This window comes from Aspergillus alliaceus, assembly GCF_009176365.1.
Source record: "Aspergillus alliaceus strain CBS 536.65 unplaced genomic scaffold BDW43scaffold_1, whole genome shotgun sequence".
Taxonomy (NCBI): domain Eukaryota; kingdom Fungi; phylum Ascomycota; class Eurotiomycetes; order Eurotiales; family Aspergillaceae; genus Aspergillus; species Aspergillus alliaceus.
The window spans coordinates 1,026,972-1,052,987 of NW_022474684.1; the positions used below are offsets into that span (position 1 = coordinate 1,026,972).

At 46.6% G+C, this 26,016-nt stretch overlaps 7 protein-coding genes and 1 non-coding gene across 8 annotated transcripts; 4 read left to right on the forward strand and 4 right to left on the reverse strand.

Moving 5' to 3' along the window:
* Window positions 1-48: 48 nt before the first annotated feature.
* BDW43DRAFT_317731 (uncharacterized protein) lies at window positions 49-969 on the forward strand (the record flags this gene model as incomplete). The annotated part of the gene is made up of 5 exons (XM_032048575.1): window positions 49-101; window positions 186-430; window positions 469-560; window positions 607-741; window positions 778-969. The coding sequence occupies 5 exons, from the start codon at window positions 49-51 to the stop codon at window positions 967-969; spliced, it is 717 nt and encodes a 238-aa protein (XP_031906453.1).
* Window positions 970-1,818: 849 nt separating this feature from the next.
* Window positions 1,819-2,732, forward strand: BDW43DRAFT_258660 (uncharacterized protein). The gene is made up of 2 exons (XM_032040002.1): window positions 1,819-2,279; window positions 2,331-2,732. The coding sequence occupies exons 1-2, from the start codon at window positions 1,907-1,909 to the stop codon at window positions 2,687-2,689; spliced, it is 732 nt and encodes a 243-aa protein (XP_031906454.1). The 5' UTR covers window positions 1,819-1,906; the 3' UTR covers window positions 2,690-2,732.
* Window positions 2,733-5,000: 2,268 nt separating this feature from the next.
* BDW43DRAFT_t4 lies at window positions 5,001-5,087 on the reverse strand. The gene has a single exon. It is a non-coding gene; the product is annotated as a tRNA-Gly (tRNA).
* A 2,639-nt stretch (window positions 5,088-7,726) lies between these two features.
* BDW43DRAFT_305390 (uncharacterized protein) lies at window positions 7,727-8,751 on the forward strand (the record flags this gene model as incomplete). Its single annotated transcript, XM_032045786.1, has 2 exons — window positions 7,727-7,802; window positions 7,847-8,751. 2 exons carry the CDS (start codon window positions 7,727-7,729, stop codon window positions 8,749-8,751), a joined length of 981 nt encoding a protein of 326 aa, XP_031906455.1.
* A 1,127-nt stretch (window positions 8,752-9,878) lies between these two features.
* Window positions 9,879-13,627, reverse strand: BDW43DRAFT_258710 (uncharacterized protein). The gene is made up of 4 exons (XM_032040003.1): window positions 13,504-13,627; window positions 11,739-13,453; window positions 10,074-11,688; window positions 9,879-10,012 (listed from the first exon to the last, which is right to left on the reverse strand). Exons 2-4 carry the CDS (start codon window positions 12,876-12,878, stop codon window positions 10,008-10,010), a joined length of 2,760 nt encoding a protein of 919 aa, XP_031906456.1. The 5' UTR covers window positions 12,879-13,453; window positions 13,504-13,627; the 3' UTR covers window positions 9,879-10,007.
* BDW43DRAFT_305392 (polysaccharide biosynthesis domain-containing protein) lies at window positions 13,390-14,072 on the reverse strand (the record flags this gene model as incomplete). The annotated part of the gene is made up of 5 exons (XM_032045787.1): window positions 13,390-13,453; window positions 13,504-13,540; window positions 13,605-13,889; window positions 13,943-13,967; window positions 14,028-14,072. The coding sequence occupies 5 exons, from the start codon at window positions 14,070-14,072 to the stop codon at window positions 13,390-13,392; spliced, it is 456 nt and encodes a 151-aa protein (XP_031906457.1).
* Window positions 14,073-17,141: 3,069 nt separating this feature from the next.
* BDW43DRAFT_9069 (synembryn) lies at window positions 17,142-19,548 on the reverse strand. The gene is made up of 7 exons (XM_032050684.1): window positions 19,084-19,548; window positions 18,953-19,027; window positions 18,824-18,900; window positions 18,621-18,779; window positions 18,457-18,576; window positions 17,572-18,410; window positions 17,142-17,524 (listed from the first exon to the last, which is right to left on the reverse strand). Exons 1-7 carry the CDS (start codon window positions 19,109-19,111, stop codon window positions 17,428-17,430), a joined length of 1,395 nt encoding a protein of 464 aa, XP_031906458.1. The 5' UTR covers window positions 19,112-19,548; the 3' UTR covers window positions 17,142-17,427.
* Window positions 19,549-19,729: 181 nt separating this feature from the next.
* BDW43DRAFT_258716 (putative telomere length regulator protein (Rif1)) lies at window positions 19,730-25,423 on the forward strand. Its single transcript, XM_032040004.1, has 3 exons — window positions 19,730-22,809; window positions 22,860-23,120; window positions 23,172-25,423. Exons 1-3 carry the CDS (start codon window positions 19,876-19,878, stop codon window positions 25,158-25,160), a joined length of 5,184 nt encoding a protein of 1,727 aa, XP_031906459.1. The 5' UTR covers window positions 19,730-19,875; the 3' UTR covers window positions 25,161-25,423.
* Window positions 25,424-26,016: the final 593 nt, after the last annotated feature.

Below are 26,016 nucleotides of genomic sequence, written 5' to 3' on the forward strand. Positions count from 1 at the left end.
ACGTGTTGTGTGGCCCTTCTCGAAATCCTACCAGATCACATCTACATTATGAGCTACCCAATAATTCTTTACCCTGAGCGTGTTCGACAACCCATACTCGTGTTTGGTTCCTCCGGTATCATTTGTCGCGACTCCTGCAATGATGCTGAAGTTTTAAAAAGTCCGCTTTGACATGACTTGAGTAGAAGCAGCGAAAGTACCATCATATCTATGAAGGAGGAAGAGTTATTCTCTTCTGCATGCATAGAAAGGGAGAAATACATTTACCAATACCTTCCCAAACACAAGGACATTCTCGAATGCCTTGATATCACGGAGACCGGTCTTCGGTTCCCATATATGCAGAATGGACACCTTCGCGATTATATTCGAAAGAATTTTTCTCATATAGATAGTCAGACAAAAGATACTTGGAGACGAAACACTATTTGTGCAATAGAATTTATCGCCATTCTATTATACACGGAGATATTAGTGCCCGCAATTTCCTTGTTGCGGATAATCTCTCAATCAAGCTTTGCGACTTTGCAGGCTCTGGCATCGATGATATGCCCTCAATCGTCACGGAGGAAGACCGGTATAGAAAGTCCACCAGAATTGCCTTAGACGTTTCAGACAGACTTATTTGCTCTCGGATGCCTTAAATTCGAGATTCTGGTTGGCTCACGCCCCTACGAAGAAATCAGTGATGAAGATTGGGAAACAATTGCAGAAAACTATGATCGCGGGATCTTTCCCCAAGTGGAGGGCTTGAAATATAGAGATATCATTTAGTAGTGCTGGACATCCCAATATACGGAGTCCCGCCAACTCCTATTGAATATTGAGAATGTTGACTATGGAAGAAAAGACACAAAAGTGGATCTATTGCTTGTCTCTGATAGTGAACTTCCCAGTGAAGCACTTTTCCCGCTGGGACTGGTGTCAACTTGTATACTTGTCTTTTGTATTTCCCGGAGAAATAAATAAGCCTAACAATATATCATCTTACTAAAAGCTGTTTACTTAGACGTTAACCCGGCTCTAGAAGCCTCTAAGTTGGCGGCTAGCCACATAGAAACAGGTCTTGCCATCGCAGCTGAGTTGTATATGAGGTCTTTAGCAGAAGATCGGCGGTGACGATGCAAAGGCACATTTTGTAAACTTTTCCATGGATAGTTTTTTCTCGCCCCTAGTGGGTCCAAAAACAAGCTAATTATGATATATCTTGATCAAGCCTCCTATGCCTAGAGCATAGTGTCCCGCAGTTTCCGTTAACTGCCGCACTAGTTCCAGCCTTGTGTGGAGTATGACTAGGGTTATTAATGTGATAGTTTGATCTTATGTCCCGTGCGCATGCTATAAGACAACGGCGGATAGTTTGGACAAGGTGGTGAATGCTTTGTTTCGTCAAATTTGCGCTGCAAATTACTTGAAATGCCGCCAAATCTTGCTTTAGATTTAGATCAACATTTGACTATCTTATGTGCATTTGCTGGTAGATTAATATGCGCTAACGTAAATGCTTTCAAGGTGGGCAGGTGAATATTTCATCCAAGTAAGAAAAGAACATCCTTGTATATTCCAAATAGTAGCTTGTACTACACGTTCTATCAAAAGCATATCACATGCACAGGTGCACCCAGACTACAGATCCTGATTGGCAACCAGTGAAACCAGTGAGAGAAGGGCCAGAAGCGGCTGAGAGGGATCCAGAGCGGAATATAGTAAAGCCGAAACCGAAGGCATCGCTGATGTCGGTTTAGAGATGGGCTTTCGATCTATATAAGAACGCTCTTCTTACCTGAAAATCTCAAAGTCAATCATCAACTAGAACAGACCGCCTCACCCATAGCAATAATTAATTTGAATAATCACATTTTATCCCGTGAACGTAACAATAGCTGCTCCACATATCCGACACCGCATGTCACTGGAAGGGGTCATCGTTCCATTACCCCAACTCTTGACAAGAGAAGACCATGATGCAGCGATGAGACTTTTTGATACCCTCGTCAAACATTTTGAACATTCAGACCCGATCGGCAAAGGTTTAAAACCCGTTACGCTTGTTCGTCTTGTCAAAAATGAGGTTTCCGATAAGGATAGCTTTTTAAGATTCTTTTTCTGTTTTATTGAGGAACATTTGGATGGGATCTCGAAGAGTAATGATTTCAACCTCGCACAAAGTCTTTCTCGCTTGGGAAGTTTCACTACCTGGACCACCGAAGGTACTGATGTCCTCCGTGACGGACTAGTCAAATTTGCCAAGACTTTAATGGACAATTTCTTCTTACCCTGTATGTTGCGATGCACCTATCCTAATACGCGTGATGCTGATAATCATTCAGTGAAGGCCTTAGCTTCAAAAACCCCTTATAATACGCCGGGCCCTCTTTCCCGTCTTCAACTCTCTGAAGGAGGAGGTATTGGCACTCCGCAACGCCTCAAATCTTTACAAGATGACTGTCTTGAACGCGACCGTCATAGATGTGTCGTAGCTCGTAAATTTTCTGTCAATGAAGCTCAGGAACGATTCGAAAAAGATGGAGACAATCTCAAAGATGATGATGGAGAATCTTTATTGCCGGAGAGAAATGAGATGGCATATCTGGAAGTAGCACATATATTCCCACACTCTCTTATGTCCCTCTCCAGTAATAGCGGAGAACAGAAGCTAGTACGTACGCTTACTGCTCGCCATCTTTGACCTCTTACTTACAGTCTACCTAGTCCGAGTCTAAGGAGATGGCACACAAGATTCTCAATATGTTCAATCCTACCATTATTCCCCTCATTAGTGGGACCGACATTGACCGACCAATGAATGCACTCACTTTGACTAAGGATGCCCACACATTGTTTGGTAATTTTGAGATCGCTTTTGAGCATATAAGTGATCACCAGTACAAGATCGACTATGCGAACCCAAATCAATTTGTTCGCATTATACAGCTTCCAGTTACCCGTACGCTTTATCTTACCCCGGACCAAAAAATAGACCACCCTTCCGTTGATTTTCTGAAGGTTCATCATGCTATCGCGAGAATTCTCTATCTGAGTGGCGCGGGTGAGTATATCGACAAATTTATTCGGGACATGGATGAGATGGAAGGCGGCCAAGTCAATTCGAACGGCTCTAGCCGCATCGATGAGTATGTACGTTTTAAACTTAATTGTGGATTTGAGGAGATGCATGTGTGCTAGGACAATGCAAGTGTACTCATAGTAGATCTGTGACTACACTGAAGGGTAACAGCTTTTATTTCATGATACCTATATTCTTTCCTATTTTGTTCCCCAGCCCTGGGCATTCGTAACTCTTTATATGAATGATATGAACAGGATGGGTTGTTTTTTAAAATCATAGTCCCAAGGGTGTTTGTTTACATCAGCACGTCCTCTGAATTTGTTGGCCTACAAGTGCTGTCTTACGTGACTTATAAAAGCTAGACGCTCATTCCTTTTGTATGTTTCAGTCTCGATTGTAAGCTGCAACGAATTCGGCATTGGGCTTCGATTGGCTGGCCGTTCATTTTCATTGTCAAGGACGTTACATGGCGGGGCGGCAGGGATGTGATTGGATGATACTGCCCAGTGTAAGGTGCCAACGAATCCATTCCAGGTTACAGGTCATGTAGGCGCGTTAAGACGCCAAGGTGGACCGAAACTAGTCATGTGATGGGGTTAGCAAACCAACTGGCTCGTACCTTACAAGTTTTAATTACCAGCCTATCTGATCCTTTCATGCTTATAACCAGCCAGCTTAATAGATAAATACCTCCAGTTAGAACAAATTATTTCTAAGTACTTCCAAAGTAGTTAGAAGGTACTTTGCAATTAGTTAATAAGCACTTAGAAACTGTTTATTCTTTTACCTTCTCTACCCTAACAGACTCTGTAGGATCTTCTCTTCAATTTATTGAAATATCGTCACGGTCCATTTTATAAAAAGCAAGAAAAAAAAGATCCTTCAAGTAATCTAGTTAAAGAATAACTTGAAATTAAAACTTATTTGTGGACGGCAATGATGAAAATGAATTTCACAGGAAATGTTACAGTATTTAATAGCTGAGGTGGACCGTTCTGAGCGCCAAGATATGTGGGGCGCCTAACTCATCTTCTTTACGGTCCACCTGACCTGTGTACTCCAAACATTCAAATCGCCAATAAAAATGGTTCATCTGTAAGTGCGCTACATTCTCAGGGTCTGTGTCCGATATTGCTGGGCAATCCATTCTTTGTTTCTCTTGCATGAAGTTGCCAGTACAGTATATCTCAATTTTTATGAAATAGCACTAAAGAATGTCGCGATCAATAAAGCCACTACAGCAGAAGTGTAGCTTCCCGCGGTTAAGACCAGCATCCAAATCTGTTGCAATAGCTGTGGTGAATGCAGTGACATATATGATGATCAAGACAGAAAAGTAGAAATGCACCAAGCAGTAAAAGTTGATATTGAATCTTTTCCTGTCATCTTAGCAGCAGCTTGTCAAAGGCTCGAGGAAGGAAAGATAGACTGGGAAAATATAAAACAGAGAAGGATAATCTTGGAAGAGATAGGCAGTATAAGGAGAGTCATCTTATCAGAGCTTTTTGGATGGGCCGTTCTGTCTAAAACCCGCTCTGACCATACATGCGGGTGAGACATCTTTGTTAGACCGGGTGAGAAATATTCAGGTAGGTGAACGCTGGCCTGAATAGAGCAGCACCGCGCTTACATGGTACCCAGTGAGCACCATCATACTTATAATCCCGGCTGTTGTATGTTTTTTGGAACTTCTTGCTTTTTTTCTTTCTTCATTTCATTCATCATCATGGAGATTATTCTATTTACGATAGATAAAAAAGTAATGAGACCAATGTGTCGGCCATGTTTCTTTAAGTTAAAGAGTTGTCTCTTATTCTCTGCGCCACTGTACGGAAAATCTGTGGCCCGTCCCTGAGACATTACCCCACCAACCAACACGCAGCTTACTTATATCGTAAGAAAAAATCCAGGTAATATGTGAAAAAGATTTTGCGCGCGCCAGGATTCGAACCAGGGTCGCTGCCTATTCCTACGTTAACGTGGGAAGGCAACATGCTTACCACTACACTACACGCGCATTTCTTGGTGACAAGAAGAATCAAAGTAATCTATGTTTTGCGGAATGTGTAGCTCAATCCGACCTCTAATCCCATGGTTTGAGCAGTTTCGGGATTCATAGTGGGTCTCGGGGGTAATTCTGCCTTGGCTAAAATAACCAATGCCACTTTATAGTGCTCTAGTTGCAAAAGCGCTTGTTGACAGTTCAGCTTGACAACAAGAGCAAGGCAATAAGCCGGGAAAACCCTATGTGGAAGAGTACTGCTTCAATATTAGAGAGCAAGGTCTACGCCAATGGGTTGGTCGGGAGTCAGTCCATATTCCTTTAGGCGGTTTAGGAAGTTGTCGATAATGTAGTCTTGAAAAATGTTCAATGTGGTTATGACTATGATCTATCTGGTTTCTTTAAATATACTCAAGATAAGTCGCTCTTCACAATGCCGCACCCCAGGAGCATTTAAAAGACCTAGGCAAAGATGCCCCACTTATAACTCTACTGTGCATCCCTAATAGTTGAAAATCAGTTCTATTAGAACCATCTAAAAATATCTCTAGAAAACCATATCCGCAGGAGCTTTAGACCACACCGGCGGTAGCCACGCATTGGTATTATAAAGCATTACCATGGATACCATGCACTATGATCAATCCCAATTGCTGTACGATACTGCTCCTTGTCCCATTCTAGATGGGTGGAGAGTTCAAGCGCTAGAGGACATGGATGGTCTGCTTAGGAAGGGAAATTTAAAGGTGAACATATGCTATAGAATGAGGCTGCGATTACAATGGCAAAGATCTAGTAATCCTGCTATGCCGTACTTTTTCGCCATTGCCACCGACGGCAAGGATAACATATCCTTTGTGGATGTACATGATGACCATTTCTTCCAAACCCACCCCACACCCCGGCACTTGCGAGTAGAGTTGCCTCCCTCTTCTTGTTGATCTCTAGATGCTCTGTTTTGGCAATTTGACCTCTGGAGGCAAATCTCTTCCATTGCTATTATATCACAAGGAGAGTAGTTAGTATACCTTGTATTATGAAACTAGATTAGTCGATGTGTAAGATGTCGAGAAAGAAGTGGCCCTCGATTTATGTCAATTAGGAGTATTGCAGACCTACAGACACATGCAATTACTATAGCATCGCTACTTTGCACTTGGTTATCAGGTGGGCAGTTTCTTTCCAAGGGCTCTGGCTCGCTCAATACACTCGGATCAAACCTCCACAAAAGTGACGTGACTTGGTCACTCTCGTCGGTAATAAACATGAGGATACAATAATCCATGCCATAATTGCAAAAGCGTCCTCGACTTCCAATCTCATCATGTGATGTCAACTACGTGAATGTGTCTTTGTGGTAAGGCTCAAGAGGGAAAGCTTCCTCCTCAATACCATAGTACCACAGTGGCAAACCATCTTGGGCCCGGCTTTAGAGTCACCTCCAAAAAGAATGATTTGGGCTCATTGTATAATGACCCAGATATGAGTCCAAGAAAAAGTGGCTGTCTTAGCCGTGCGATTGGAATCCAGTATCTGGCGAATGTTGGCCATAGCCATAGTATTGGCGAGTATATTTTCACGGGCACGCGAGAGAATGAATTCGACGTTCAACCGACTATCACCTGTATCACTGTTCCCCAAATATAATTTCAATCAACATCTCTGCGATGAGCCGTTGGCCGCCATAGTTGAGGGACGTGGAGTTGCCAAGCACTATCATGGAGCTTTGCGTCTCTGGAAATTGAGCGCAAAAGGTTATAGAGTCTCTGATCATGCCTCCATGGGTATATAGCGAGGCGTGGTAATTTTCTAACGGCCTCTATGGGTAATTGTGAGCAATCTTTCTCGTCCGCAGGTAGGGCTAGAGGGCCTGGAAGCTGCATGCAACACCGCCCCGACGCATAGCTGTACACTCTCAGTGTCGGGATTGAATTAGAAGCCTTCCTTGCCAGATGTGGTCAATTTCTTTGAATGGGTTGTGGGTTTTCTTTGGGGAACTTGGAAGAATTCTAAGTCGCCTCTATGTAAGCCTGATAGATAACTAACAAGTCGGCAATAGAACTGCGTATACCTCCTGCTGTCGACATCATCCCGTCGTGGCTCGGAAATGGTAAGGGTATTTCCACCGGTGAGCCATCCTGCAGGGCCACATACGCTTTTGCAGTGTTAGTATCCACCGTTCGCTCTCCCAGAGAACACTTCCTAGTATTAAACCTCATCTCCGTAGCTTCATCATCATAGCCCGAACTATCACATATGACACATGGCTATAAGGCACACGACTGGTGACATGTATCCATGGAACCGCTTCAAGCCTGTACCATTCAACGATGAAGTAATGCAGGGTGTATAATCCGGTCAACCCTCCCTCAACATGACATATTCGACGGAAACCTTTGCCTGTTGGCAGTATCAGCAGCAACGGCAGTATCTCAGCTACCACCCTCGCGTCCTTCTGCTACTATCTAGCACTCCACGTCGCAAAAATGGGGACCATACTGAGCAAGTACCGCGATAGGTGCGAACATCCGTTAGAGACAAAAATCTGCTGTACAGTATGTGGGATCGAGATCGAGGTGCGTGAAAGGCAAGACATAATAAACGAACGAGAAGCATGGAGAAGAAAAGCCGATCAGAGCTGGAGCGAAACTATCATGGTGTCATCCGCCGAGCTGGAACAGACGTGGTTCCGCAAGAATCCCTCGCTGTGGTCAATCTACTACCGCGCAAGTGAGTTCGCCTCTTTACCCTCCTACAGATACTGACCTGTATAGTAATTGACGACCGCGGGGCCTGCGATATATATCTCTCTGGGATAGGCGCGAAGACTTATAATCCAGGACGGCTTGACCATGTGCCCACCAACCCGGAGAAGGCACGCATTTACGGATCGCCCAATAAAGGGACTTCCTTCCATATGGCCCCGGTGCTGAGGTCGGATCGGCGCAGGGGGTGGAGGTATCGCGTCGGATATCCGATCCACGCTCACTGCTGGATGCTTCTTGACCGGGTGATTGGACATGATGTTATCATGCGGCATCTGCGGGAGTTTACTCGGGCTGTGAAGGCGTTTTGGAAGGGAAATAACTCATCTTGGTTTCTGAAATTGGGGCATCCAATTACTGGCGAGTTCTGCCGTAAGCAAGGTGCGAACTGGCTCAGGCCACAGCCTGTGGAATTATCGGCGCATGTTCTTGAGGACCCGAGGGTACAACGCAAAGCTCATACATTGGGAAGTCCGTTGCGGATTGCCGGACTACAAGAGCTGATGGTACAAGTGACGCGAGAACGGAACGTGCAGGAAAATAAGGACGTGCGAGCGCGTTCAGCAATTGAGAATCTCCCTCTTGATATTGCGATATACATGGTTGACATGATCTATGAAAGTCGTCCTTACTGTTTGGAAAGGGTTCAAGACACGCGCAATCTACTAGAAGCCGCTCAGTGGACATTGCCCGCTACATATTGGATAGGGCGATGTAACCCGCAACTGGTGTTCGAAGTGGATGAGCTCATCGCGGTAGGGTATGCCGTCGACTGGGCGAGCTTCTGTCTCGGACTAGAGCAACTGGTATTGAGCGATGGTTGGTATTGCAACAGTGGGTTGGGAAATCGGGAACGAACGCTTGGAATAATGAACAATATCAAAAAAATCTTCCTGGGTAGGGTCAAGGCCTGATAGCTTATTCTATTTGACGTTCAGATTGTGTTATTCAGAATCAATTTGTTAAGTTACTATGTTCCATCATTTATCAATGCCTGCAGATGACCAGGCCGTTTTGCCAGCGTATTATATGGCCCGCTTTCAACAACACACCCATGGTCCAGAACCACAATGTTATCCGCAATCTCCATCATCTCTTTCGCGTGTGTGATGATAATCACCGTGAGCCCTAGCCGAGATGCAACCAGCTTCTGCACAGTATGTCGGATGAGCTCGGCGCTGGCTGGATCAAGGCTCGATGTGGGTTCGTCTAGGATTAAGATCCGGGGTCGACGGACAAGTGCCCGGGCAATTACCAATAGCTGCGCCTGTCCTCCAGATAGACCAACTTCTCCATCCCCAATAACGGTAGAGTAGCCTTGCGGAAGGGATGAGATGAAACCATCAATTCCGGCCGCCTTTGCTGCATCGCGTACGTTGCGCAGGGTCCGAAGAGGCGTTACGTCCAGCCCATAGCTGATGTTAGCTTCGATGGTTCCTGGAAATATCGTAGGCTGCTGTGAGACGATCGCGATAAGCGAGCGAAGAGTTGGCGTGTGGAGCTTGCCAATATCAATTCCCCCGAGTGAAATAGCTGCAGAAGGCGATTCGTACAGAGCTAGCAGGAGCGAGGCTATCGTCGACTTTCCTGACCCGGAGCACCCAACAATCGCCGTACACGAGTTTTCGAAAATAGTGAAGGAGACATCTTTCAGAACTGGTGCATTTGGGCGGGACGGGTATTGGAAGTTCAGGTTGCTGAACTTCACTGGAGCTGGCATTTCGATGCGCACGGTTCCTATATGCTCGTGCGCCTCCCCGGTAAGATTTGCAAGCCGTAAGAGCCGGGATCCTCTTTCCCGTGAGGCACTGATTTGCGGGACTAGAAAGTCAGCGAATGTTCAGCATAAGGGAGATATACTAACTCCAAGACAGCACCACGCTTGCATATCCAATGCTGAACAAGAGCATTGAGAAGACCGTCAGGATATCCTCTACGGTGTATCCTGGAACTAACACCAGAATTCCCCCGTAGTAGAAAATCAACGCTATGTACGTTAGTTTCAATAAATATAGTTCATGTAAGGGTCATGGCTACATACCGCTGACAAATAAAATTGTGGACTCCACTAGACCAAAAATAAACCCTGTATAACCCGCTCTCCTCAATCCAGTTGTCAGACATCTTGACAAGGCCTTCGTGTGTTTGCCCTGGAAGAATGGCTCAAGTGTCAAGGTTCGTACCGTGCGTATCTCCGAGAAAGTCTCAACGAAAACCTCTGACGCCGCATCTCTAGCCTCATTACAGCGTCCGTCCCACAGTCCACTGATTCGCTCGAAACCTCTTGTAATTGCGTATATGATAGGACCACTGGAAAGCGCGACCAGTGTTAGTTTCCAACACAGAGCCAAGCTCCATATAGTGGCTATAATGGTAATCGAAGTAGCAACCAAGACATAGCCACCGAAGCGGCCAAGTATCTCTCGCATTTCCTCACCGTCTCGAGCTAGGCAAGCAGTAAGCTGTGACGGATTATTCTCTTCTTCCTCGAACCATTCCTGCGGCTGATCGAGAACTCGGCGGAATGCCTTTTTTCGGAGACTATCTACCCAAGCCTGGCCACATAGACTCAGAAGATAATGCATAAAAAATGATATAATTCCATCAGATATTGAGATTCCCAAAACAGCCAGCGCCCATTTTAGGGTGCCCGGATGCTTGTTGAAGAAAGTTGCCTGCAACTTTGCGAGGAAATACGAGAATATAGGCGTGGAACTTGAGTGGCATAGCGTAAATAAACACCCAAGAAGCAGAAGAACACGTTGCCCAATGGTCAGGTTTGGTATTATTGTGAGCATTATCTGAGACAGGGACATTGTTTGGCGCCGTATGCGGTGCATACTTCTGCGGTGTCTGGATCCTCTGCGGAAATCATCAGAGAGCTGAATTGATCTAGTCGCGCCTTTTTCGAGAACTTCCAGCGGCACTCCATAAGGGTCTTGCAAGCCCCGCTGTGGTGTGGTCACAAAAGAAAGCCCGGGCTTTGGGCATTTTTCATTGTATGATTCGGGTCTAAAGCCCATAATCACGGAAGATATACGCCGACTTTTTGTCGTCATGCGGATTGAATCCACTAGGGTTGCCTCTGAGAACATGTTCTGAACTTCATGCGGAGAGTCGGGATCAGCCCGCAGGGAGTTCTTCTCGTCGGAGGGAAAGAACTTCTCATTGCCTGCGACTTTCTCAAGCTCAAATCTGTATCCAGCTTGTGCAACAGAGCCTTGGTCCAGGACATAAACAAAGTCTCTGTCCGAGATGTGCGACATGTCATGGGTGATGATGATGGTTGTCTTTCCTTTACGCCACTCCCGGATTGCTCGAATCACCTCGCGACGATTTGTCCCGTCTAGAGAACTTGTGGGCTCGTCCAGGATCAGAACTGGAGTATTCCTCAATCTAGCTCTGGCGATTCCCACCCTTTGCCGCTGGCCGCTGCTTAGGCAGCTACCGCTATAGCCCACGCAGGTGTCGATACCATTTGGCATGTGGTCGATTACACTTTGTAACATGGCCAGATCGATGCACTTTTGGACATCTTCCTTTCGGATCTGATCATAGTCCTGCCCTCCAAAGACTATATTCATGAAGATGGATTCGTTGAAGAGAATACTCCGTTGTTCTACTAGGGTGAAATTTTTCTTGATCCAATGCTTGCTCAAGGTTTGTATGGGTATGCCATCGATAAGAATTTCACCAGAGGTTGGCGAGTATATCCGAGTAAGGAGTTGACCTAGAGTGCTTTTCCCAGAACCGCTCCTCCCGATAACAAAAGTTGTTTCCCCCGCTGGGAAGAAGAAACTTGCCGAGTTTATGCTTAGCCTATCCGGCTGGGATGAGTATGCAAAAGAAAGCTAGATCGGTTAGGAATCACTACACTCAGGACTTAGGTTGCAAATCTTACCTCTCTCACTTCAATATCACCATCGCAATGACATGGATATATCGCGCCCTTCATTTCTTTCGGGCCCCCGTCTTTGCTCTGATTGTCCATAGTCTTCAATGCGGAAGCTGCAACTGCGCCTTTATCTAATACAATGACTTGTGTCATGATAAATTCGATGGACTGGGCGGCATTTAAGCAAGCCCAGAATGTTCTTAAAACGTCACCAGCGGAGAGTCGTCTAGATGATGCCAAATTGCTACCATACCAGAAACCTTGAACAAACATGCCATACGTCATCAATCGGATGAGTGCTATCTGGATGGCATTCAACCGCGCTTGCTTAAGATACTGGGAGGCAGCCTTGTCAACTCTGTTCGAGAAATTTTGAAGTTCAAAGGCTTCGCCGTTTAGACACTTCACCGTACCAATCGAACTAGTAGCGCTGTTGACAACTTTGGATGCTCCGGCGAGTTCGCCCTGCTGTGCTTCAATCCTGGACTTGATCTTGGCTGATATGATCGAAGTCATGGCGGAAAATAACGGAATTCCCGCCAGTGTGACCAGAGAGAGGTTCCAAGAAGTGTAGAAGGCCAATGCTAGCGAGGCAATGGCTCGGAAAGTATACTGCAATAGCAGCCCCAGAGGCTGAGAGGTTGATTTCTGCAACTCATTGATTTGGCTATTAGACGTTAGACAAGCATAGAACAACTCAGGGTATACTAACGTTTGGAGGTAGGTTAAAAAGGCCCGGGTTCCATCCTGTTGTGTTTCGAACCATTCCTGGTTATTTCGCATGAGCCCATTGAAGAGTACCCCCTGCGCATTGGCGACTTGTAATTCTCCAAAGATGACAAAAAGAATGAAATAGATGCTGTTACAGAACCAACTATAGACACCTAAGCATGCTAACTTGACACAGGTTGTTTTTGTCTTCTGCATCAGCTCCTGACCAGTGATTTGATCACTACCGAATGCTGCCAAAGCTTCGAAGGTCTCTCCAAGTAGTATAGCAAAAGCCGGAGAAGCAGCGCTGGCCAATAAAGCGAAAAGGAACGCAAAGCCAAGAGTTGAAATGTGTTTTTTGGTGGTGAAGCTGAAAAGCGACAACCAACTTGGGTTCCAGTCCAAGCGGCGCTTGACTTGATAGATACTTATCATAATGAATTTGAATGTTATGTCATTGCTTTGAGACCGAGTACTTCATGGTCTTTGTGTTGGATGGACGACTTGAAGGGTAGAGATATAGAAAAGAGGGGCACGGCCAGCCATGAGATAAGCAAGATATGCAACCTATGTAGAACCATTGTGCTATTCTTGGCTTTACTGATTGTTAAAGTTGTCCAGGAATTGGTGAGGTTGTGGAGGAAAATCAATGGGGTTGCGTTGCCATTGTTCTTCGGCGGTATCAATAGCCCCGTGATCCACATTGTACTGTACCATTGGATCCAAACTACCTACACAAACCGTAATGTATGTACATGATTTGCTTTTAAGTAATCTATAGAAAGTCGAGGGTCATCTATCAGATACCAAGGTCATCTGCATAGCGCTCCGGAAGCTGGGAGTCTACAACGTGAGTAGATCGTACTTGACGGAAGTCAGTCTGCCGGTGGACCGTGTTCCCCTTGACTATAATCATTGGGGTGAGAACAAAGGGATAACGTTAGCTTTATGAGCTCGTCTTTTCCGGGTTGGCCTTCTCATAAATCCAGTCATTCAGACCGGCACGGTTTCTAGTCCATGTCAGAAAATTTGGCGCCAATCTAAGGGTACCTGTGCTCACCTGGCGATTTCAATAGCGTAGAATTGCATGCGCACGGCTGATTCTTTGTTAACCCCGCGTTGCTCGACGAAGCGCGAACCTAATGAGACGGGGGAACCTACCAAAAATCGTAGTGTCCTGGTCGTACTCGAACTTGGGGTTCGAGCGCAGCATGGTGCCAAAGTTGAAATCATCAATCGTCTTCTCGTACTGGTTCATCCAGTTGCGCCACTTCTCCTTGCCCGCCTTGCTCTTCATTTCGTCCTCATTCAGGGTCGCAGCCGGGTCGAAGTCGGGGAATTCTTTCATGAAGCTCTCGTAAATCTCGTTGTCCATCTTCGTCAACCGAAGTTGCGAGCCTCGGACCTTCTGGAGAATCGACCAATAGGTCATCAAATGTTCGACGGCTGCCGGACGTAAGTATACTGAGTTCGGATAAGACGACGGTTTCGCAACGTACCCTTGACTGCAAACTGCTTCTCCATCTAGAAGGGGTCAGTAATCAATCTATATCCCAAAAAGAGCCCAGGTGCAAGGTTACGAACATCCTCGAAGTTCTCGGCCGTCTCGGGATCAAATGGCTTCGACATTTTGGCGGCTGGTATTGGAGGAATTAAACGAAATGATGATAAGTATATTCTAGAAAAAAGAGGTCAAGCTGTGCGAGCTTTCATGTATCGTGAAATTTTGTCAAGTTGGAGTTTTAAATGAAATGCCCCGCGATTAATCTTTTTCTGCCGGCGGAGATAAAATTTGTGTCCCGCCTTTATCGGTACGTCATTTGATTAAATCCACAATAAATTCCCACTGTACTTAATTAAGGAAGTTTCATTAATATATCAGTCTCTTTGATAAAAGTTATAGGTTATTGTCTCAATCTACATGATCTTTGCTAAGCCAAAACATTCTAGTATCATCTACGTAGATGTTAAACATTGCACGAGCTTACTAATCATCACATAACCCGCCCTTATACGGCATAAGTATTTTTATACTTGGAAAGCAAAGGAAGTACTTGGAATTCAGTTCAAGAGAAAAAACCAGATAAAGCCATCAAATCTAGAATGATCACTAGTTATATAGTTGCTCAGAAAGTGCACACGGTCATAATCTATGTTGTTATAGAAAAGCTGGGCTTTTGTGCAATGTATACACCCGTGCATAGTCTCTTTGACCCACAATCTACTTCCATTACTGAATCTTAATGTTCGATTTTTAAGCTTTGCTTAGTACAACCTGTACTCAAACGAATTAAGAATGCTCAACTTATATGAGCCATGATGTGTCGTACCTACACCCAGCTAGATACATTGTATGACTTATAATTCACATACTCGTGGGACCGGAACCACGAGGCGAAGAACATGCATTGCAACTGAATACAACGGCATACACCAACAAGGAAACAATGCCCCACTATGGCTCACTGAGATGTCTCCAGGCCTGACTCAATTTCAACCTGGTCAAGGTATATATCGATTGAATCACAAAGTAACTATCGTATCTGTACTAACTAGCAAATAAAAACAAAATAAAAAAAATAATGGTAAACGCATCATCCTTCTGACTTTTCATAAATCCATAGAGCATCCCACGCTGATCTAGATATCTATAATAGGGCTGTGTGCTTACCACATGTTATCATATCCGCCTAATATTACTTAGACCCCAAAGTCATAGAATTCAAAAGCTTCACCACATCTATTTCTCCTGCCTTAGCGGCCAAATCTCGTGCTGTCTGCCCGCTGTCATCTTTATCGTCCGCTGAGGCTCCGTGACCAAGTAGAAAATAAACATCGTTCTTGAGCCCGGATTTGGCCGCTATATGAAGTGCGGTCTGCCCAAACATGTCCCTAGCAAAAACATCCGCATGATTATTCACCAGCAGCCTCATAGCATGCCCTTTGGAGCATACCGCTTTATGCAAAGCTGTCTGCCCGTAGTCATCCTGAAGGTCAACATCGGCTCCACTTTGGATCAGAAAGTCCACCATCTTGCGGTAGCCGCGCTCGGCAGCCTTGTGCAGGGGAGTCTCCCCAGAATAGTTCGTCACATTTATATCCATACCGCTCTCCAGTAAAAGGGCTACCGTACTTCTGCGGGTGCCCGATGCTGCAATATGAAGGGGGGTGTCGCCAAGATCGTCTTGTGCGTCAGCTTCCGCACCACTCCTTAGTAGTAACTCTGCGATATTATCATGTTCATTGCGCACTGCGTAATGCAAGGGCGTTTTTCCCTCTTTGTCCAGCTCATTGACTTCTGCATCCATTTGCAGAAGAAGAGTAGTCAATTCAGCGTCGCCGTTGCCAGCCGCTATATGTAAACCTGCTTGACCAGAGTTATCCTTCACATTGACATCGGCACCTTTCTTCAGTAAAAGCAGCAGCATTTTCATCATCCCGCGTTTGCTTCTATCGTACATGATCAGTGCTAGCACCAATGGCAGGCCGAGCCCTCCAGAAGGCGAGTTTTTATCTGCCCCCTTTCTCACCAAGTACCTGACCACCTCAATGTGTCCCTGTCGTCCAGCCTGATACAAAGGTGTGCCGTGTGGCCCTTGAGACTCACTGCCAGCAGGCGGGTGCGCCTCCATGTTGGCCCCTTGTCGCACCAGCAGCTGCACCACTGGTAAATGCCCATTTCGAGCAGCCCACCACAAGGGGGTTCGCCCACCGTCATCGGCATCATCGACATTAACTCTACCAGAGCCAAGGAGCAAAATGACCACGTCAGTATGACCCTTTTCCGCAGCCCATAGCAATGGCGTGCGGCCAGTTGTGTCTTTGATCCCAGGATCGGCATTTGCCTTCAGCAGTAGCGCCATCATCGTCGGATTCCCCTTCTCGACAGCCCAATACAATGGTGTATGACCGTTCAAATCTGGGATATCGGGATTGAGTTCATTACGCGCTAGGAGTAGAATCACGACCCCTTCGTGGCCGTTCTTGACTGCCCAGCAAAGAGGAGTTTGACCGAGCTTGGTATCCCTTGCATTAACATCAACATCTCCGCTTGCCATGAGAAGCTGGACCACTTTCTCATGTCCCTCCTCTGCCGCCCACGAAAGCGCACTTCGGCCATCTTCATCTTTACAGTCCAGCGCCACACCAGGAGTACTTAGCAGAAGCTGTACAATCGAATCGTACCCCTTACTAGCGGCCAGGAAAAGCGCAACTTCGAATTTGCTCTTGGGCCCCGGCGCCGGAGCATCCGCGTTTTCGGCCATCATAAAAGATAAGCAGGTTAAGAGTAAGACCAGACCATTAGGCGGAAATAAACGACTTCTATTTCAGGTAAGGTCGTAGAAGGGTGTCAGAAGTTTATGTCATTTTGCAACACGGGATGTGCTGTGGATCAAATATCGGGCACTTTTTCTTCGACGGCATTCTTTGAGCCTGCAGAGGGGTAGAATCACTGCATTGATTCAAGTATTAAAGACCCCTCCGCCACGTGGGTTGCTTTCACTGGTTCTTTAGGGTGTCCACTTGAGACGAGTTCTTCTTGCTTGGTGGGCTCACCCCGGCTCTCGGTTCGTATGATATGCATGGGATGCTAGCCTTACCCTTTCGGTCTTTAGCCTAGGGAGAAATAGGGCAGTTGTTCTTCCACTTTTGGAGTTTAGTATCATATTGAGAGTTTTCCTGATTTATGTCCTAAGGACTTAAAGCTGGTATATATTTCTATCGTTTCAATACCTTCTTTGAAAGTGTTATTATGGCAGGTCGATAATCTTGAATTCACTGCAGATCACTCCACCATTGGGCATGAACCTCAGTTATACTCCGTACCCGAAACTTCATCAGTATCAGCCTTATCATAGAGAATGAACTGAAATCAACATAGTGTGCATTAGAGCTTACTGAAAACACAGAATACTCATTAAACTTTCGGACATCGCATTACATAGTTAACCTATAATATTATACAAAAAAGAATTCAAATCAATTAATCACTATCCGAGTCAGGTAATTCTTCAAACCGTCCCTCACGAACAGCCTGCGCCACAGGATTCTCCACCTTAAGGATGCCATTGGCCCTGGCCCTATCCAGAGGTTAGCGATATTTCAAATGCAGCAGGACGAGACTTACCTCTCAAAAAGCACAAATAGTCGCTCTGCCTCGCGCTCCTTCTCTTCCTGTGTCATAGGCGGACCCGTGTCTTGCTTCTCTGCGGCCCATCTCTGGCCGGTAATGGGGTTGATCTCCGGGTCGAACCGCTCTGCTGCAAATGCTTCTCCGGCGGTCTTGGGGATCTCCATGCCTCGGGTTGCAAGTAGTCCTGCGGCGAATCCGTAGCCAATGTTCTTCGTAAGGTTTTCAGCGTTCTTTCCTGAGAGTACGAACATGAGCTCTGAAATGGCGGTTTTCAGATTTGGGTATGGCGCTGTGGAGAGCTTGAGTAACTTGGAGGACAGCGTGTCAGATTGTCCGATGGGTTGGTTCCGGTCGTTGTCCTCTGGTAAGAATAGCCACTGCATGTATTTACGGGGGCCATCTGGTGCCAATTCGTGGATGGTAATGAGTGAGTGAAGAAGTGGGATAGCTTTGGTCTCGAGATCCTCAGGGGTGTAAAGTGAAGTTGCGTGGTCCAGAATATTGATCAACTTGTCAACATTGCAGTTCTGATTGAAGGTCGGGAACAATGGGTTGCTATCGAAAGGCTTTCCTTTCTTGTTTTCAAGATCAAGCGTAGATAAGCAATTAAGGAGGTAGCTGAGCAGACCATCCAATGGTTTGTCGGGAATGTCGATACGGCTGATCATCTTGAAAATATGAGGGATCGAAGGCGCAAACGTTGCAGACAAGTCCGGATAGAGTTTTGACACGTTGAAGATGAGCTTCAAAGTGTCGATTAGAGCAAACTCATCTATCTGAGATAGAGGCCTTTTGAACGTTTTCGGGAACTGCTTGGCATGTCGGACGATTTGCTATATACCAGTTAGTTGTGCCTTGATGATAGGTAGGCAGTCTTACATAGTTAACATTATCGCCCAGCGCGTGTTTATTCACAAGGTTGTCGAAATCCATGGTTGTGTCATATGTAGACAGGAACAATATCCGGCTGATGACCATTTCATCTTCGGAAGAATCGCACTAGGACTGTTAGATTCTGCGAACCTATGCTTATGGGAACACACCTTGAGCATCTCGGCGAGTTTACCACCATGGCCAGTATCTACGAATAGCTGGCGCATCTTTGAATCCAATAGAAGAGCATTTGCAACGCAGCGCAGTGCAGCCCGACGGATGTCTACTGATTCCCCATCGACACCGTACTTCACCAATATTTCCATTCCCTATAGAGATTAGATAGAATACGTCAGCAGAAAGTAGAACGTACCCTTTTCGAATAGATAGGACCAGCGTCCGCTGGATTTGTGCCACGCTGTCTCAGCTGTAAAAGTAATTGAACTTTTCCTATAGTATAATCAGATAATGAGATGTACTAAGCTAGCACACATATACCTACGAGAGTTGCTCAGCTTTTTCTCCTTCAGATCTTTTTCTAAGTTGTCCAATAATTCAGTGACTTGTTGCAGTTTCTCTACCATGGTTTTTAGCACCCTATTGGAAGTTCACGTCACACTGGCTTGCGCATACCTGCACCTTGAAGAGCCTGGAACTCCATCGTTTTGGCCGATGTCTCAGGGGTATAACGATGCCCGCAGTAGTGGTGATGTTGGGCTCTCACTTTGTGTAACGACCATCAACAACTGTCGAAGACTGCAATCTGGTAGGCGGCTTGGAGCTGAGGCCTAGTCAAGGAGATGAGGTTAAGTTGAGGCTGCGAGCGGGATAAGAGGTGTCCACGAGATCACCGTGGTGTTTCTGACGCAAGAGCTACTCTGCATGGACAGAATAGAATAGGCGGGCAGATCAACCCCACCGACGTTTATTCAATAATGGTTAGCCGCTTGCTCCGCAAAGACGGCTATGGCGTTTCTTCATATTCATGTAGACAAAGTATCATTCTGGAGGGATTCTTATAATTTTCCTTTCGTGGAAGTAATACTTCTGCTCATTTAGAATCATCAGATCAGCCTCTATTACCCATATAGCGCTCCATTTAGAAAGTTGCTTGCGCTGAACTAATCCTCGCTGCCTTGACACCTGATCCTGTGATTGCGGCCTTACTGCCCCAGGCACTCACGCCACTGCCACTTTACGCGCTACGCCACAGGCGCGATCTCGCGTCTTTTAGACTTGCGAGGCTTGGCGTGGCCCTAGGAGAGATCCGCGAAGGGCTTCTCAATCGCTTCAGATCGCCCCAGAAAGGCTTTACCCCGGGCGATGGACATTGTGGTCTGAGTTCACTGCTTTCCTGCATCGCAATGTTCCTTACCTTCCTCCCGTTCCCATTGTCTTCCTTCCTGTCGTTCGACCTTTTGAAATATGGTGCAGGTTTTCGGTCCTTTGTCTGCTCGTCCGCCTACTCCGCCCAGGACGACTCGTATGCTATCTGAGAAGGATCAGCCGCAAGATTCTCCGATAACCGTAAAGACTCCTGTTGAATCACCGTTAGCGACGAATGCCAATGGTGGTCTTACCAGTCGGAAATCCAAGCGAGTGAACTTCTCGCCATGGGCGAAGTATCAGCCCAACAGGCTGGATCTAAAAGCTCTGCCTCCTTCGAATGAATGCAAACCTACAAAATCAATCCTCAAGACGACCAGCTCGCCTGCTCCCGCAAACTCGCCTGATGTGACACCCCATACCCCAGAGTCTTTCGCCATGCTGCTAGAGTCGATCACGCAGCAATTAGCCGGTGAGTCGGTCAGCTCAAGACTGGACGCCTACATGCAATTTTTCGGGGCATTGAGGGCATACGAAGAACTTCCAGGGGGGCAGGATATTGCGGACAAGCTTAGCCTAGTCACTCAGTTCATTCAACGAGATGTGACCCGCGACATTGGCATTGGCGGGCCTATGAATACCAATCTTGTCACTCAAGCCCTAAAGTTGTCTGCTGCTCTGGTATGGCACACGGAGCTATCTTCCCAACTACCTGAGGACTTCAAAACTTTTCTCGTCGACCATTCCATCAACAGCCTACAGGATGCGAAAGTGCCCAAAATCGTGGCCACCCACTACATGTCGATTTTGTCAACCCAGAGTTTCCACGCGAAGATAATGAACAACACCAGACTAAGCCGTCTACTGGCGATCTTGCATGATCTCACTAGCCGGGTAAATGGGAGTGCAATCGTCGCACAGCGGTTGAGCATATACCAACGTATTCTCAGCCAGAACAAGTCATTGTTTGTCTCTCAAACGTCACTATGGATGGAGCACCTCATCTCGGGCTTGCTTCACCACATCAAAGATGTCAGGATAAAGGCTATCTCCCTCAGCTATCAAATCTCGGTGACATTCGGTCCAAATCCCATCCTATCCAAGAACATCCGAGATATCTTCGACCGCCCCCTTGGCCAAGATAGGAAATTGGTACAGGAAGTTAGCGAGCGGATGTCGCGAATGATGGCAGCTGCGGAGAGCGGTGTACATGTACCTCAGATTTGGATTGCTGTCATCTTACTTCTGAGGAATAAGAGGCTGACTGTTGACAATTGGGAACACCTAAAAGAGTTCACTACTCCGCTGCAAAAATGTTTCAATTGCAGTGATGGGCCAACGAGAGGGCAATCCATTCTTGCGTGGAATCGATTTGTTCAGGTCATCTGCCCGAGTGAGAGAACAAATCCAGCGATCTTAAAAATACTAATTAGAGCAATTCTCTCCCAACTCGAACGAAGGAGTCATAACAAGCTCACGTCACAGCCTAACCAACTGGTGCTATCGAGCTACTACAATCTCCTATATTATGCCTTCCGTCCGTCCGCGTTTTACCAGCATCTCGATATTGTTTGGGACGAGTATATTGCTGCACCTTCATCGAACGTTTTTATTTCGGTCCCCGGCTTAAGCGACAAGCTCGCCCAGGTGTTATCGAATATGCTGTGGGGCTCTCAGGCGAAAGTTTGGTTAGAGAACAAAGCCAATGAAAATAATCGCCTTCTCCCGGAAGAGTTGCCTCAGCTTGACTGCAAATGGGTAAGGTCCAGGATCACGGCTGTGTTAAAGGTGTTCGAAAACATATTTACCTCGTCGACCTGGTCCGACAACATCGAGCAGTCAAACATCGCCACTGCTTGGGTCAGTCTTTCTCGAGCTCTGTCATATGCTTCTAGCAAAGAGATCACACCCTCCCCGGAGTCAATGCAAGCAGTAGCCCACGTGCTTGGTCTCCTCCAGCGCCTCTGGAAAGCTGGCCCTACGTCAATCAACGCTATTGGAGAAAACTCCTTGGACAAGTTCTTCGACAGGTTCAGGTTTCTATCAACGACCATGATCGTCTCACTCGGGAGCATATCATTCACTGAAAAACTTCTCCTGAAGACGGCTGATGAGAAGTTCCAGGCTGCCAATACGCCAACGCATCGGCCTGTAAAGGTCAATGCAAGCCTCGACAGCCCTATTCTGCATTTTCTTCGGCTTGTCAGTGATGTGTCAGGAGTCCAAGAGCCCACTGCTTCCTACTTGCGTCTGATCAGTGATACCCTAGACGCTGCTTGTAAGGGCAGAATGTCAAGAGGCTCACGCCTCGAGCTTCTTAGGCAATGCGCAGATTTATATCCGAGTGTAACAGAGTTTTCCTTCAGAGTCCATGATTTTGCTCAGGCAGGCTGGAAATCAACAGCGCAATTGGCTGCGGATTCTCTGTGCTCTTACCCCCTTGAGTCCGCCCGTGAACGTGACGGATCTGTTTTGCGTGACTATGACAATGCTGTCAAGATCCTCTCTACCGGGTTGAAGTATGGAAACAGCATCCAGGAGTGGAATCAACTTTTGGATACGTTTATTCGCGTTGTGAGAAATGAGAAGGGTGACCAGGCAATTGCAACAATGGTCGTGGAGCCCCTTTCTGAGTGCATCATGATGCTAAAAGCTCGTGATACCTATTTGCCAGCAGCCTCTCTATTTAGCCATTCTCTTTCCATCACATACTGCCACTATGGCGTTCGGAACATGGAGGGAGCGATGGTTGGACATCCTGCTCGAAACACCAGTGAGACTTCAATATTTCCCTCTAAACTAGTTGAACTAGTGAACTGGATTCTTCGAGAGTCTTATGAAGCCTTTGACGCTACGGTGACCAATGGAATTGCGGACTTTCTGGAGTCTTTGACGTCCTTTTTGGGCTCTGGAGTCCCGGAATTTCGCTCCGCGATCCTCGAAACGACACAGGAATCCCTTGCTCTTTGGTTAAAGGATGACGTACGCAAGATTAACGTTGAAAGTGGTGTGGAAAGCAGGATTCTCACTGCGGTAAGTTTACCAAGCAAGGGATGCGAAAAAAACACTAATAAGGGGCCCAGGGCCGCGCTCTCTCCTCCGCAGTTATAAATGCTTTGCAAGCTTGTTCGCCCCACGATGCGTCGCATCTACACAGGTTTGAACCTATTCTCTGTTCAGGCCTTGGGTCCTCCCATATGTCCATAGCAAAGAGATTTCTTGATTTTTGGAATTCTTCGTTTGGACAACAGGGATCACTCCCTTCTCCTGAATCGGTATCCCGTGCACTGCAACAGCTTGAGTCGCGAATCAAGCTTCAGCAGTCGGGAGAGGGACCGCAAGAGGTACGTCAAATAACGCTCATTGCAGGCATATGTACTGATTTTTTCTTTTAGCCTGGGGTATCCCTTGAGACGCGAGAATCAAATGGCAGCCAGGTAGACTTGTCTGGAAAAGCCCGCATCGCCTTTATTCTAGACCACCCAGTGGTACCATCCTACCCCGTGGGCTTTAATTCGTCTCCTGTCACAAAAGTCATTGAATCATCAATTGCAGAACAGCCAGGAGAGGCTAGATCCCACCGATCAACTGAATCAAACGAAACGGACCAAACCAGCATCGAGGATGCTTCGATCCCATTCCTGCCACCCAACGAAGAACCCAAAAAGCGTACCGATGTATTTTCAATGATTGAGAACCTTCGCTTCTCCTCACCCCCGTCAAACACGCCGCGAGAACATGGATTCATGACCCCTCCGCACCTACGCGGTCTACACGCCCCCGATCGTGAGTCGGGAATACCCCAAACGCCCACTTTGCCACCTGTCACAGCTGACAACGAAGACGGCTTTCTCGGTTCTTCTCCTACTCCTGGTATAAGAGGTCGAGCACAGTCTGTTGGATCGCAGATTCCTTCGGCGTTGTCAACTCCGGCAATAAACTCTCACTTTGATAGTGACATCCCATCCTCTCCTCCCGAGTTCAAGTCACAGGACGCAAATTCCCGTATCCAACAGGGGTCCCTGAACACTGTAGCTGCTGAGAACAGAGCGGGCAAGAAAAAGAAATCTAAGAAGTCGAAACGCACATCAACACCAAAGAATAAGAACAGCACCAAACAATTCGAGACACGGGAAGATCACAGTAGAGCCGCAACGCCCTTGAGTAGCCGTCTCCGCTCTTCTACAGGTAAGACGCCTAAAGCCAATGCACGCAGTACGACCGAACGTCAGCCCGACGCTCTCCAAAGTGGTGATCTAGAGCTTGCTGCAGAGGCCTCAAATACAAAACCTGGCTCTCCTAGCAAGCTCGCATCTACCTTATCTACACCCAAGAATTCCGGCGTGTCTGACGAAACCACGGATGACCTGGATTCCGCTCTGGACTGGATTGCAGATTCTTCCAGTGATGACATGGAGACGCAGATTGCGTCTCAACTAGAGCAAGACCTAGAATTCGCTGTCGATTCGGATAAACCGGATACTGAACAAGCAACAGAACCTCCTTCCGAACCTCCGGTGACCAGGAAAAGAAAACGGGAGGAAGAAACCGTATCGACACCTTCCAGGGAAGAGCGACGCAGATCGATGAGGCGCTCTGCTAAAGAAGTAGAGGACGTTGATCCTTTGGAACCTAGGAGCCTTCGTTCTAAGAAGTCACCCATGTCCAACAGCGCCCAGCAGCTTGTTTCTTCACCGGCTGGATCGGCGCCGAAGAAGCAAAAATTACAATCTAAACGTGACACAGATGATTTACCTGCTAGGTTGCCCGATTCGCAGCAGGATAGTATCAGTGCTGATACGGGCACTGATGCTCTAACTGCCTCCCAGAAGCGCAGGTCTTCCCGTCTGAGCAGACAATCCCCGCCAGTTGTCACAGAAAAAAGCCCTGCTCCCAGGAAGTCCCCACGAAACAGTCGTTCTCGCAAGCGAAACGCGAAGCGTAAGGGCAATGGGTACAGGGAACCTGAAGCTCAGACAGAAGAGACTGTTACGGCAGCCTCCCAAGACCAAAAAGAACCGCAAGATGACTACATTGAACAGAATAATGTTCCAGAAGCTGTAGAACTCCAAACTTCTGTTCCAGCTGTCGCTCCAACAAGCGAGCAAGAACCTATTAATCGAGCATCTGTAACTGAAATCGAAATGGAAGACGCGGAAGTTGATTCTGCTCGAACTAGAAACCAAGCACCATCTCAAGTCACCCAGATGGAAACTCACCCGGAGAGAGACAGCGGCTCAGCTGGAATCATTGCTTCTTTCAGAAATCTGCTGGATGACATCAAATCGGCCACCTTGGACCGAGACGCTATCCGACAAATTGACGACTTGATGTTCGAAATCCGGGCTGAAACGGGCGAGGCACTGAGGAGACATACTGGTTAATTATTTGCATAGCGAAGGCGTTCAATTGTTTGATGCTTTTCTTCTTACATCTTTTGTTTCTCTCTTTGTTCATCTCTTTCATTTGGCACTGGTGGGAGGCTAAGGATGGTAATTGATACGTATAAAAGGTTATTGGACAGGGACGTTAGCGTTGGTATCTGGTACCCTATGCATGAATATATCCATTTAGAAATTGATTTTTGGCGCCATAAACTTTAGCCTAAAATCGAGTCTCGTGTGACACCCTGAGAGCTGTATACTCCTATCAACATGACAGCCTACAGGTACTCCCCCCACTAGCATAATGGGTGTAAGTAAGATAATCAATCTCCTCCTTTCTGGGTGCTACGAATCTCTTCCAGAGCTTCAGATAGTTAAAATAAAAGAAAAAAATAATTATTCCTAAGAAAAAGAAATCTATATAGTGATATTCATCATGCTCAAAGCGGCGTCAATAAATTCGTTATCCCTGTCGTTTCTCTGATTTTCCTCCTTCTCTTCTTCCCTCTTCACCTTTTCTCTGGCCTATACTGTGTATCAGTATACACTATAACCTTTGGACTTATAGTTTATCTATACCTTCTTCGCCTTCTTGCTTGTTCTTCTCTGACGGTTCTGTTGGGCTATAGGCGTCCTGGAGAGCCCCGCAGCCGAGGCCCTGGGCAGGCAGCAGCAGGGCCGCCCGAATTCTGCTTGTAAAGCCAATTAGCATAAAGCAAGTGGTTGAATATAGAGAGAGACTATATCGAATAAGTAGAGAATATAATATCTGAAAATATGATACACTTGACGGAGAGCTAGCTTACCTTCTTGCCCTTGGAGAAGGTGACCTTCAGCTGCTGCTGATCCTGCTGAG